The 13,788-nt window shown below is 36.3% G+C and overlaps 1 protein-coding gene across 5 annotated transcripts in view; it reads right to left on the reverse strand.

Moving 5' to 3' along the window:
* LOC576366 (EH domain-binding protein 1-like protein 1) overlaps nt 1–13,188 on the reverse strand; it is a 49,744-nt gene extending 36,556 nt beyond the window's left edge. For all 5 annotated transcript variants that reach the window (XM_030998557.1, XM_030998560.1, XM_030998559.1 and 2 more), the window contains exons 1-2: nt 12,959–13,188; nt 283–340 (exon numbers count right to left, since the gene is read on the reverse strand). In XM_030998557.1, coding sequence (XP_030854417.1) covers nt 283–340; nt 12,959–13,062 — 162 coding nt within the window. In that variant the 5' untranslated portion in view covers nt 13,063–13,188. The remainder of the gene's footprint in view (nt 1–282; nt 341–12,958) is intronic.
* Between the last annotated feature and the right edge of the window lie 600 nt (nt 13,189–13,788).

The raw sequence follows: 13,788 nt of genomic DNA on the forward strand, positions 1-13,788 counted from the left end.
TGCAAAGAGTAGTTGGAACGTGTAAAACAAAATCTGTAGAGCCTCCAAATGTCCACATGGAAAGTTTATCAGCGATAAGAGTATCAAAATGATTCACTATATCTATTACACATTTCTTCACAAATACCATTTTAATCTGCTGCATTTTCAGGGGCAAAGAAAGACAATTACTCAACAATGCATGAGATCAAATTAAGCATTTAACAGATGCCATATACGGTATATGTACTCTAAATTTAACTGTGGAAAAAAGAAGAAAGACAAAAAAAAAGAGATATTTACCTCTGTTGATTTTTTTCTGCCTCTCCTTGTCCATATCATACATAATTTATCTGGCTGCCTGAAAAAACGAAGAAAAGAAAAAAAAGGGAAATTGTTAGGAAATACTTTCTACCTCTGGCATTTACTTCTCTAGAGGAAAAAAAACAAACAGCCAGCACCCACCACAATGGTGGCAAAGCAAACTGAATTTTTAAAAATTCTAGTTCAGTGATTATTGTGATATTACAACTACTTCATTCGAACAACAGCTTGAGCCCTTCTCATTAGAACATATGTATGCAATAACTATCTCTGAATTACAACAACAAAAAACACTTCAATATAGTTCACCAAGAACAAAACAACTTCAGATCTAACTGTGATAGTAAATATGTGATAATAAATGTGTTTCATTAGACTTTTACCTTGTTCAATGGGTACTCAATGACAACAACGTTTCTGAGTGAGCAATTCATATATTGTTTAGTAATTGCTGTGATTCATTTCCTTTTTTAAAATTGTATTTAAGAACCTCCAAGGTGACAACTGCGAAGAGTCCAGGATGAAAGCAAAGCTCATTACAGTAAGATCCAAATCAGACCAAACCAGTTGAAAACATGTTATTCTGTAATTGTATACATTCATTTACAAAGGGATAACACAAGGGCTAAGGAGATATCCGTAATCTCTAAGATAAACGGAATATATTCATCTTTGGACACATATCAGACTAAACGCTTGTTTGGGTTATTCAAGCAGCTTTGGATCTTTACTCTGCAGGTTGTGAAGTCAGATTCAACAAGTTGACAAAGTAAATATATCCTTTTTACCACCTAATACTTGGCTAATATGGTCTTAGACACTTCAATCTCAATAGAAATGTGATTATTACCACTGAAGTCTTTAATTTGGTCTTTAATACCCATGTTTGCAAACAATCACAGGCAGGAGGGATAGTCTTAAACTAGTTAATCAGGGGAGGCAATCATCCTAAATTGTCTAAAACTTTGATAGGATTAGCATCAGTTCAGGCCAGTGCTGGTGGGGCTATACAGCTAATAGCTTGAAATCCATCTAACACAGGATGAGATGTGATATAGCATGCTTATATCTAACACCTAGAATCCTATTACTACCTCAAGCTCTCCTCCATCCCTCCCTCCTACAGATGAAGAGTAAGAGGATGATGCTGAAGTCAATGGGGATGAGATGCTTAGAAGGGTTAATGTGGGGTGTCAATATCAAGAGGAAGACAGGTTACTAGGATGATGTGGTTTTGATTGTTCGCATGATACTAAATAGGTGAATTCATGGAAACTCCTAGGCACGCATATCATTTATGTCGGTCTCTCTCTCATTTTCTTTTTCAATGCCTATGAAGTATCTGTATCTGTCTCTTTATATCTAATATATCTGTTATAATCCTCTCTCCCTCCTCTCTCTCTTCTCTCTCTCTCTCTCTCTCTCTCTCTCCCTGTCTCTCTCTCTCTCCTCCCCTTTCTCTCTCTCTCTCTCTCTTTCTCTCTCTCTCTCCCTCTCTTTCTTTCTCTCTTTCTCTCTCTCTCTCTGCATCACCTAATTTGGGAAAGAGGTAATTTGTAATTTGACTATTTTGATCATTGACATTCAAGAAAATGTTAAAATTAAAATTGTGAATATTGATAGTGTGTGACTGTATCGGGATTCAGTACATGTACATGCAGATTGAAAGCAACCTAGTAGAGTACATCTAGTGATGTTTTGGGGTTAAGAACAAAACTTTTATCCAATCTTGGAAATTATTGGATCAAACTTTCAACGTAAAATGGTGTCTCCACCACAATGTGTTCACTAATTTAATCATTGGTCCTAAACCTGACAAAAAGGGTTCCATATACAAGGATTTGAAGTGGACTGTGAGAAGTCTTCAAGATCTGGACAAATAGCTTCCCTTGATTATAACACTAAGCTCCAAGTCTTTTTTCGCACAATGATGATTAGTAAGCCTTATGGGTGATATGTTACAGCACAATACAGGATCATCTGATTAAAACAGATAAGAAAAGATTTAGAAGAGAAAAGAAAGCACAAGAGAATCTTCTTATCTACTTAGTTCTATTCCACTATTTAAGGGATTGTTTGGATTCAAATGTCTATACAAAATAGCTTTACCTATTTGATGGATCTTGAAGGCAATTTATATTGTGGAGACAAGCCAAGGTATAAATCCAAACCAGTTTGATTTGGAATGCATGGTTGCAGTTAACAGTTACTCACACTCCTAATTTTTGGATTCTATTATACCACATCCTTCAAAAAAGACAGGAGGATTAGCCAATGATATCAGAATCTAACCAAATTTGAATGATACCGTAAAAAGAAGTCTATTCTGAAATGGCAAAGATTGTTTAGTGAAGTAAAAAATAGCCATAGTTCAAATATAAAGAGGAATCAGAACTTGAAGTAGAATACAGGAAGTGTAAATATTAGAACAAGATATATATCCGAGAGAAATTGAGTCTAAAAGCATCTGTATCATGTATTTCAGAAGATTATTCAAAAAAAAAGTTTGTGTCTAATAAAATGAAATCTTAAAATCTACCGTGAACTCTCTATGATATATTCCTAATGATTGAGACGAACAAGTTTTCAAGATTTCAAAGGATGCAATTTTTTTTCTCATTCAACTAACGGTCTATCTGGAACAAAATGCAGTGCAATTAAATCAGTAATAACTGTGCATTGGTTCTCAAATTTCAAAGGGGGTACCGCCGTCAATTGAAGTCTTAAATGTCATGACACCTATAGAAATGGTCAATGCCACAATAGTGGCTGGTCTAGATAAGCCCAGGTGTTGCCCATTGCAGGATGATTGACAAATTGACAAGCTGTTTCCGACATACCACATGAAAAACACCTCTCTGTTGACACACAGCCTACCGATGTGCGGCGGGTGATGCCAATTTTTCGCCAGTGTCACGATCGTTTGCAATAGTATCCTGGGTTTCTGACACTTAAGCACAATACGAAAGCGGATACATTTCCAGCGAGCGTGCAGTATTACAAACCAATGTTCTCGGCCAGTAAACTTCCATGAAATAATTGTCGAAAAATAATTGGTCAAATTGATTTCTCGCCTCATGAAAAAAAAATTAAAGCAAGTGAAAATGCAGGGTTTGAAATTTCATGCATAAGTTGTCCCCCCCCCCCCCTCTCTCTTCCCCAAGTTCTTTTAACATCCGTCTACTAATGCCAAAGTCTGAGATTTTCAAGGGGGCACTGTGTGAGAACACATGGGACCTTCCATGCCGTATGTACCCTGGGGCAAGTTTGGAAAGTGTTCACCTTTTACAAAGGTAATCCTCACTGTTCTTGTGTAGGCACACCAAGTTTTTAGCAAGAACAACCCTTGCATACAGACCCAAGTCACAGACACCGAGGAGAACTTTCTCTGGCTTCCACTGGGCCTTTCCCCCTTCCCCCCTTTCCCACTATCCGACCAATCCCACCGGCTCTGGCCTCAAAGTGACTACCTTTTCAACCGCAATGTCAGGAATATTTTTTAGCGATTGCTTTGAGCCATATTCTTTTCTTTTACTTTTATTGGCAGGAATGAATGAAACCCTTCACTCAGGGTGTAAACACAGGTGGTTGACACAATAGGACTCAACAATGAGTCAATTAATACACAAAATGTATCCGTCCCCCAAACGTAACCTTTGAAAGGCTTCTCTATGGCCATGTCCATGATAAATCACAACAATTTTACAGGCTTTCTTTTTCCCTTTTTTTCTGGCAAATACAAAATTGTGTGTTTGGTTCAATGTGAAAATGACATGAAGATGAGATTAATAAATCTGATCTATTTGTCTGCCGAAAAATAATGATAATAGCAATTTCTTTCTTATCCTTGCTCTGACTTTTCTTGTAAATATATTGGACAAGTTTCTCTCATTTTCGGCATTTATTTATTATTAACATGATGAAAGAGTGGAAGCTCTCTCTCTCTCTCTCTCTCTCAGATGAACTTATGTAACCATAGAAATAACTGGAAGACAATTGGAGAAGAGGAAATGGTATATAAGAAGAGATGATGGAGGAATTGTAAGATTTCCATTTTAAAAAAAAAATTTGACTAAAAACTAAGCAAAATAAAGTAATCTAAGGGGAAGGCTGTATAAGCATCAGACATACAAGGTTAGTTAATTGTGAGGGGGTGGTTTCTATTCTCAACGACCCCTTCCGCCCATTTTGTGGCTTCTCCGGTCATCTTCAACTTCCATTCTTCCCACACAATCTTGACTATCTCTGTCCACTAATGAAGGTACTTCTTAGCCTCCAATTCATGATACCGGTCCTATAACAGGGTCCTGATTGCCAATGTAAGTCCCTATTGTTCATACCCAGTGGGGGGATAGGGGGAAGGGGTCCTCTCCCAAATTGGAATTCTTTTCATTAAAGATGGGAGGAAATCCTGGTCTTGAACCTGAACAAAAGGCCAATCTCCTCTAGTGAAATAAGTCGGGATAGAAGAGAGCGACTTTGCTTTAATGGTCCCCAACCTCTTATGAGAGAGGAAGTAATTAATGTGTTTTATCAAATGGTCTCACTTGAAAAGCTTTCATAGATGTTCAGTGTTGGTTGTGCTGGTTAATTAGAGGTAGGTAGATCTAAAGTTGTTTTGGAAGCCACTCTCCTGCCCGAAACCAAAGAATTTATTTTCTGATGATATAAGATCTAGTTTGTCTTTGAATTGTATGCAAATCCTACACTAGAGCCCACATAATATGACTTAATATGACTGTATATCTTTTATAATCTCTGAAATGTTATACACTGCAAACACAAGTAAGATTTGCTTTTTAATGAATGCCTGCACAAGGTCAACTGGACTTCTTTTTGTTTTGCCTTGACATTTATTGTCTAAAAGAAAACACTCTAATTTTGCAAGAGGTCTTTTAAATGTTCATGCTGCAAAATAATTGAATCATGACACACAACACAACATTTTCACAATTTGCTAGTCTCTTGCTATGAAAATGGCCATGCTTAGCAATTTGCGAAAATATCTGGTTTACATTAATACTGCTTGTAGGAGGAGGAAAAATCTCTTCCAAAGTAACTTTTGCATTATCCCCCATCTTGGCCATTTCCATTCTCCTTTGCATGTGCATTCACAGATGTAATTACTGCACATTAGCAGTGCAATATATTTCTTGTTTCTAATCAGAAGCCATAGAGTTTAGGATAGAGAGGTACATTTATCTCTATTATTTCCACTTTCTTGTCATAATAATGGAGATTGCAACATTCTGAATACATTAATATCCTATCTATCACCCTTCTAGTATAATATCAACTATTAAAGAGGGTGATGTTACGATATTAAAGGGACACGTCACCTTGCCAAGAGAAAGGTAAACCAAAAATACAAGAAACATTTTAATGTGTTTGATGGGCAAGCAGGGGTGTAATTTAGCCCCAGGGCCCAGACCAGGGGCTAAAATCCACACACCTGTTTGAGTGAGGGACACCACTAGAGGCCAATCTCCATCGTATATTTCACATTACGTGGCCTTTCATCCCTCAATTTTTTTTCTTCGCTACTTTACAATCTCAGCTTTCTTTCTTTTTTTAAGACTGCTAATCTGCATTGTACATCAGCTTAGGCATTAATCCTGCGAATCAAGGCAAGATTGTGGCCCAGCATTCTTCAGGAAGCCAGATGAAACCCACCTTCTTTTATTTGCTCTCCTTTTATTATCCCCATTCAAATCTATTCATCCAACTCTTGTGCAATTGATTGTAACTCTTTTTTTGTGGCTTGCAATTTTTTTTCTTCTACCCCATCCTTTCTGGTCAAGCATCATCGGTAGACCGTCCCCTCCTGCGGGCACAATGGGATGTTGAAAAAAACTTTAGAAACAAAGAAAGTAAGGGTCCTATGAAAGGGCAGTGCAGCATGGAGAAGTGAAAGCAGCCAGCGGCCGATCGATACCTGAGAGAGGTAGCAAAGGAAGATGAGCTGTCATGTGTATCGCTCTTTGTCCACTTGATGGTCACTCACCACAGACTGGACAATGGCTACTACATTCCATCACAATGAGGTCTTCTCCTTCCTTTTAAGATTCCTACAAGATTTCTTAAAGCCCCATCCCTTGCTGGAGATGGATGGGTGATCAGGATTTCAATCAAACTTCCCCGAAAATTGTCTCTCAATCATACCGATATGAGGGTAAAGCACTACTTAATACAACCCCTCGTGTCAAGTATTCAATTATAGCTTACACTAGATTACTAATTCATTCATCATCAAACTACCTTTTAATACTCAATTTTTCCACACTGGTCTACATCCCATCCTTAATTACCAAAACAAACTCTCAATCATGATACCCCCAAATCCTTGGTGAATTTACGCATAACAGTAACTTGTGAATATTTACCCTTTATCCACTTTAAGCATTCAAAATCAAAATACAGAGATTCCATGAGAAGATAAGTCCACTACTTGAGCTAAATGGAATTGAAATCTATTTTTCACTTGTGTTAAATAGTTGTTTACATCCTGTTTTATTTTGATAAGAAATCCTTGATCTCCTATCAAGAATAAAAGAGGTATTCATTACATTGATAGGATCGGAATATTGACAGTCATCCCCTCTAATTATCTCTTTTGTATCGAAAGAGATAAATCCAATTTGCTAAAGAGTGCTATACAGGTGGAAATCAGATAAGGAAAAAATGACATGGAAACCCATAATTTCAACACATTATCAATCAAAATATGTCAGATATTAATTATAGGGATGAATGGCACAGAAGCTCCAGTACTCTCTACGGATCAATAGATAAATGGTCGTAAATTGTTTATGAAAGAATGCCTTTTCAAACTTGAACACTTGCCTTAGGTCAATATTTTTTCAACGTGCTGTAATTGATTTGTGCACCACAATGTAATTGGGGCATTTATCTTTATTTCAAAACAGGAACTGAATCTACGCAAAACAAATTACTTAACTGTTTAAATCCAACAGAAAAATTGGGAGGGGGAGGGATACTACTTTTGAAATCAATCAAAATAAGTTCAACTTTCATGATTTTCTTGTATTTGTAATATCCCAAATCCATGTTACTGATAGCTGAAAGGAATCAATATACTGTTGTCCACATGTATATATCTACATTATAATATTCATTTTTTTATCTATTATTCCTCGTCACGTTTTTCTTGGAGGGTATCACAGATACATCAACCATAAAAGAAAAGTTTGTCGGATGAAAGGTTGACTCATCGTCCCTCACCTTATACTATACAGTTTCCTTCCAGATGAGCTTCAAACTCTGCAAACTAGATTTCATGCGTGCAGAATCAATTAGAGTTTGTGGGGGAGATAAGAAGCTCAAAGAAGCTCAAAGAAGGAGGAGGGAGAAAGAAAAAAATGAAAGTGGGTATAAATGGGTATGACTCTCCAGCCTCCGCACTCTCCAATGCCAAATCTTCCCCCATCTTGTCTAGCTGTGCACAAGCCATGCCGAGAGACGTGAGTGACCAGTGGTTATTAGCCAGCACAATAGAGGCAGTTGACGGTCTTCATGAAGGAGAAGAAGAACACAATGGGAAGGGAGAGAATGGAGCTCTCCTGGTGTGCTGGGAACGTCATTTGAATTCCCCAGGCGGTGGAGCGGCCATTGTGCATGTCAACTCCCAAAGGCTCTAGGGGAGCTAAAAGGGGGCTGTCTGTATGGGCCGGGGTGTATGGTGTAAGAAGGAAGTGGTGGGCAGCTAGAGTGAAGTGGATCACTTCTATCTTATTTGTTGTTTTAGATTAGCACACTTGTTTCCTAAACAGCCTCTGAATTTACCGCATCTCTCCTGAGAACACCACAACTCAAGAAGAGAGAGAGAGAGAGAGAGAGAAAGAGAGAGAGAGAGAGAGAGAGGAGATGAGCATGAAGAGGAGTTGTGAATGAACAGATAATCATAAAATGACATTGCTTGAATTATTTCACAACCTCTCACCCTTGATCATCCCACAGGTGTACCCTCTTTGATCAGACACCGGTACTTTAATTGGTAACAAGATCAGGAGGAAGAGGGATTAGGGACATTAAACGGGATTAAGGAAATGGAAATAAGGTAATAACCATGACTATCAAAGATTTTCAGTAAAACTCACCAGTATTCACTTTTTTAGTAAAGTCTGTTCTTCATGACAATAAAGATGAGATTAGAAAAGAATTTATAATGAAATATCTTATTCTAAAGAAAGTATATTTTCATTTTATCAAAAATTAAAAATTATAGGAAAAGAAAGCCACTGTCTTTTGGCAAACAAAGCAAAGCAAATGCAATCTTTAACAAATAAAGCATTTCATCACGAGCTGCAAGTTCGACATAAAAACCTCAAACCAAAACTGATATCTATCAATGACAACAATAAAAAAAAAAAAATTAAAAATGCATGAATAAAGTAAAGAAGAAAATGATAACTTGTACACCTGAATGTATTCCTCCCTTAATTTGCCTTAGTTTGATCTGTTCAAAGATCAGAAGTGTGAAATATATGAAGATATTGAATATTCTTTCAAGAATGACAGTAAAGGCCTAATTTCAAACCCAGTTAAATACTGTACATTCACATCAAGGGATGGATATTCCATGGTGAAGCAATCTACTTTCTATTCCCTGACACTAGATGTCAGTCTTCTTCTTAATCAAACAGCTCCAATTCTAAAAGCATTATGAGTCCCTATTCTATGAACTTGTGTTGAGAGCACCAAAGATTTTAGGGATACTATGCACAATCTGAACACAAGAGGGCAATCTTCTACAAAATAGAGTACTCTTGATGAGAGTTCTGTATTTGGCTTTGGTAAAATAAGTACTGTATATCTCTTATTACAATCCAAGATTTATCATGTGATTAATTTCATAGTGTGAAGAAAAGGAAAGTATTAATGACTGGCTATTGGCTTGTTCATTAGATACTGAATTCTACTTTACTCAAGGGTTGTATAGCTCTGTAAACTATTTATGAATGTAAATATTTGCAAATTTTGATCATAAATATTATTTATCTAATTCTTTTTACATGTAAAGTTAAATATTGAGTCATAAAATTACATTAAATCAAATTAAATCCTACTAATGAAGAAAAAAAATGCCTAAGACTGATTGATTACCGTACCCCCTTTAAACAAACTTTTAATCTCAAATCATGTTCTTGAATGTCCTTTGACCATTTTGTAGTGCATCATGTGCATCCATTGGTGTTAATCATTCATTAATGAGGATATGAAAGGCGCCTAATGATGTTTTCATTCCCACTAAAGCACCTCTTCAATCATTGCCTTGCAAACTATTCCATCAATGCTCTATATGCGTAATATTCTAGTCATTCATTTTCTTTGCAAGTAAATGGCCTGGAGGAGTGGGAGTGATGAATTTTATAAACATAGTACAATCTCAATTTCTACTCAAAGCTCTTCAGTGTATCGTTACTATGGTTACTAGATTAAATTCCAACTTTGCACTTGTGATCACCTTTCTCATTGGACTCTATGGACTATTTCAGTCAGTCACAATATTTTTTTACAGGTGCAAACTCACTGCTAAATTAATTATTTTGTATACAGTCAAACCTGCTTTAAAGAGCACCTGAATAGAAAGACCATGTGTCTATGAAACAATTTTTATTTACCCTTAAAAATAGTTTCGCATTGAAACACTCACTAAAGAAACCTGTACATAAAGACCACTGTTCTAGTCTCCCTTGAGTGGTCTTTAAATACATGTTTCACTGTATATAGAATACACATTGTGTTCTTTAAGTATGCTTTCTGTCTTTCAACAAAATATTGTCTGTTGAGAGCCAGGAGAGTGTTATTTCCTACACTTCAACAAAGAGTTAACGCCCTTCTCGCTCTTAAAGATCAATACAACCCATGTAATCAGATCATTTGAGCAAAAGCAGAAAAATCTGAGAAAGAGAATGGTGAAAGTATGAAATAGATTGAACCAATAAAAAGAAAATTATGAATACTTCAAATATGATTTTGTTAAAATTTCACTATTCTGCTTCTATGATTTTTCTGCTTTCTTTTAGAGTTGTTTGCTATTATTAGGGTGGGATTAACAGATGATTTGTTCTTGTAAATGTTTGGGCACTTGAATTTCTATTATTTTTGTTCTAACTCGACATTACTACATGCATTTGTGTCAAGCACACTTCTTTTAAACAAGCAGCTGAAGAGAGATCAATTTAGTGTGGTTCTATTTTGCATCCTTGAACGCTAAAAAGGAAGGTCGAGTATGTGCAGCATATATAGATGAACAATGTACCTATATACGGTGGTATGCAATTTTTTTTCTCAACATCTGACATAACTGATTAAAAGAAAAGGTATTCAATAAGTATCACAGATGATTACAACAGGGAAACAAGTATCCACTTTTGATAGAAGATGGAATCTATAGATAGGATAAATTTGATGTCGAAAATCAACGTGATTTAGCAACTTGGGGGAAATGTGCCTAAAACGCACCAAATATGAGGTTTTAGTGGACAAACATTTACAAAGCTAAAGTTTTGCAATCTCATTCGTGTCAGAAGTCAAATTCTACATGAAACATGACACACCATGAAATCATAAACATAGTCAAAGGAACTTCATTTTCCCCCAAGGCTTTTAATCAAGGGCTTGAATAGAGTGTATTCTTAGAAAAAATTCAATAATTATGAATTCAGCATCTACGTCAACAAAGGTGTTGGGGAAAGTCCCGATTGAAACCAGTATTTCATAACTCTGAAAATAACTGATGGTCAGGATAACAAAATTACAAAAAGTCCTCACCGTCGAATCAGATGGAAGCTTAAACACAGGGGAGAACTCCTTTAGAAGTGCACTCTCTTCCTTCAACATGATTTGACAAGTTTATTTTGGGGAAATTGAGTAGAGTCAGCTGATTGAAAACCAACTCATTCGCATCACAGAATGCAGCAGGGAGCTATATTGGGATGATGTTGGGACTATTTATAGGAGGTGAGAACTACGGAGCAATCTTGTTGAGGAAAGAAATGATCTTTATCACTCAAGACCACAGCTTGCAAACATGTCAAACACAGGCTAGAGATGACAGGGTTAGTTCCCACTTAACCAAAGATGATAACACTTTCGATTAAAGGTAGTACTTGTGATTCTTGTCGTACAATGAAATACCTTTCAGAAGTATTATATTTGAAAAATCAGTATAACCAATAATAAACAAATATACATGTATATTGACTTGTGTCTTTACAATTACACCTTTGTGTGAGGTTTTGATTCTTTTCTAACAAGTGCCTATCAGTGCATTAAACATACTAAGAGAAATAAAAAATAAGAAAGGCACATTCCTCTTCTATTACAATAACTAAAGTAGATTTCGTAGGCTAAATCTTTTCAAACTATTTCAAAGCAGTTTGAAATAGATTTAATGTGGATGAAAGTCTCAAACACTTTCATGTGAAATACAAAGCCTATTGTTATTCATGAATGTAGTTATCACTATCGGTTTAGAAGGACTAGGCCTGAAGGCCAAACAGGAAGAGAGTCCAGTCCGGCACGAGAATGCATCCATGGCAACCAGTGTAAGCTTACTATATACTAAGCTTAATATCTTTCAGAAGTATTGTATTTGAAAAATCATGATAACCAATAATAAACAAATATATATTGACTTGTGTCTTTAAAATGACACCTCTGTGTGAGGTTTTGAATTTTTTTCTAACAAGCGTCTATCAGTGCATACTAAAAGAACAAAAAAACAAGAAAGGCAAACTCCTTTCTATTACAACAACTAAAGTCAATTTCATAGAATGAATTTTTCCAAACTATTTGCAAGCAGTTTGAAATAGATTTAATGTGGATGAAAGTCTCAAACACTTTCATTTTCTCAAATTTTTAATAAAATATGTCACATAATAAAGTCTACTTTTATTCATGAATGTAGTTATCACTATCGGTTATGTAGGATAAGGCCTTGATATGAGGGCAAAACAGGAAGAAAGTCCTGTCCGGCACGAGAATGCACCCATGGCAACGAGTGTAAGCTTACACTCGTTGTTTGCACCATCTGCTCTGGCCCCTCAGTTCATGTGAGAGTGGACGATTGGGATGACTGGCATCCCTGGCGAGGTTTCTCTCGCTTGGTGTTGTTACACAGGCATCCACGCTAGCTGGTTGGCCGCAGAGTTTGTTTAATTCATAAGGCTAAACTGGGCCATGTTGATATTACTCCTCTACTGCGTGTGGTGTGTATACATGCGCATTCTGTTAGCTGTCATTCACCAACACCATGCTGTTGTAACACTGTCATTAATCGCTGAAGCTAATGGGCAGTGATGCTGCATCTGCTAAGATCATGGTTAAAAAAAATATACATTCCTGTTGCCCCTGGAAGGTTTGGCTATAAATGGTAGGATTATAACCTAAGTCAGAACCTTTTTAATCTATAAATCCCACAAAAGAGAAATGGTTTTAGAAAAGGGTTACTAGACTTCAACACTTTGGATGATCTACAGATGAAAAATCTTAGTAACTAGATGTTGTCAACGAATTTCCAAAACTTGAAAAGCATTTTCTAAGAATGTACATCTGGTGTCTGCACTTCAATTCATGTCTTTCTGCTGGGCACACAACAATATAACTCTGCTTTCCTCCCTAGAAAACTTACCACTTTTTGGTTGCTTCCACTGCTAGTTCGTGTAGAGAACCAGTGAACTTGAACTTGGCAGCCCTCTTGCCAACCCTCTGAAGTCTCTTCCATACAGAGGCCATTACTGGTGATCCTTTCTGTCAGGTATCCTTACAAAGGCCTCAATGACCAAGTAGACAAAAGAAGCAACTTCAGTCTCAATCAAGGGTGATTTGATGTCCTCAAGACTTCTAAAACTGGCAAGAGAATGAAAAAGAAACAAAACTCAAAATAATTGGGATTGCACGATGATCTTACTTTAATTGTATTGTGGACAGATCCTCATATGAAACTGAGCAAGCTGTAACTACTACAACCGGGAAAAACAAAAGGAAACACTCATTCTTAGAAACTATGATATATCCATTTATCATGCAAACATTACTTTCTATCTGAATAAAATTGCAGCTTACAAGCACTTCACCACTTACATTGCCATTAATTTCACTTTCATTTCATATTCATAGATGAAAGCTGTACAAAGAAAAATATATGACGTCACATATGTGATTACAAAGATATAAAAAAATACCTATTTTTACATCACATGTGACCTATTGTGTCCACTTAAAATATAACTGATAATACTGTATTTCTTCCTTGATAACTCCAATATCTCACATTTTCTCTATGGATACATTCTAAATCATGTAAAATAATTCCAATTAGTACAAACCAAACTCACTTTTAAAAATCTCTGTCCTTAGCAATACACAACTCATGTTTCCCTTTGCTTTTCAGCAATTTGGTTATGGCACAAGTCTGGCATCAAATCATACTTACAATAGGGATTTGGGAATCACTAGAGT

Source organism: Strongylocentrotus purpuratus, unplaced genomic scaffold, assembly GCF_000002235.5.
Source record: "Strongylocentrotus purpuratus isolate Spur 01 unplaced genomic scaffold, Spur_5.0 spur5_scaffold_5, whole genome shotgun sequence".
NCBI classification, from domain to species: Eukaryota; Metazoa; Echinodermata; class Echinoidea; order Camarodonta; family Strongylocentrotidae; genus Strongylocentrotus; species Strongylocentrotus purpuratus.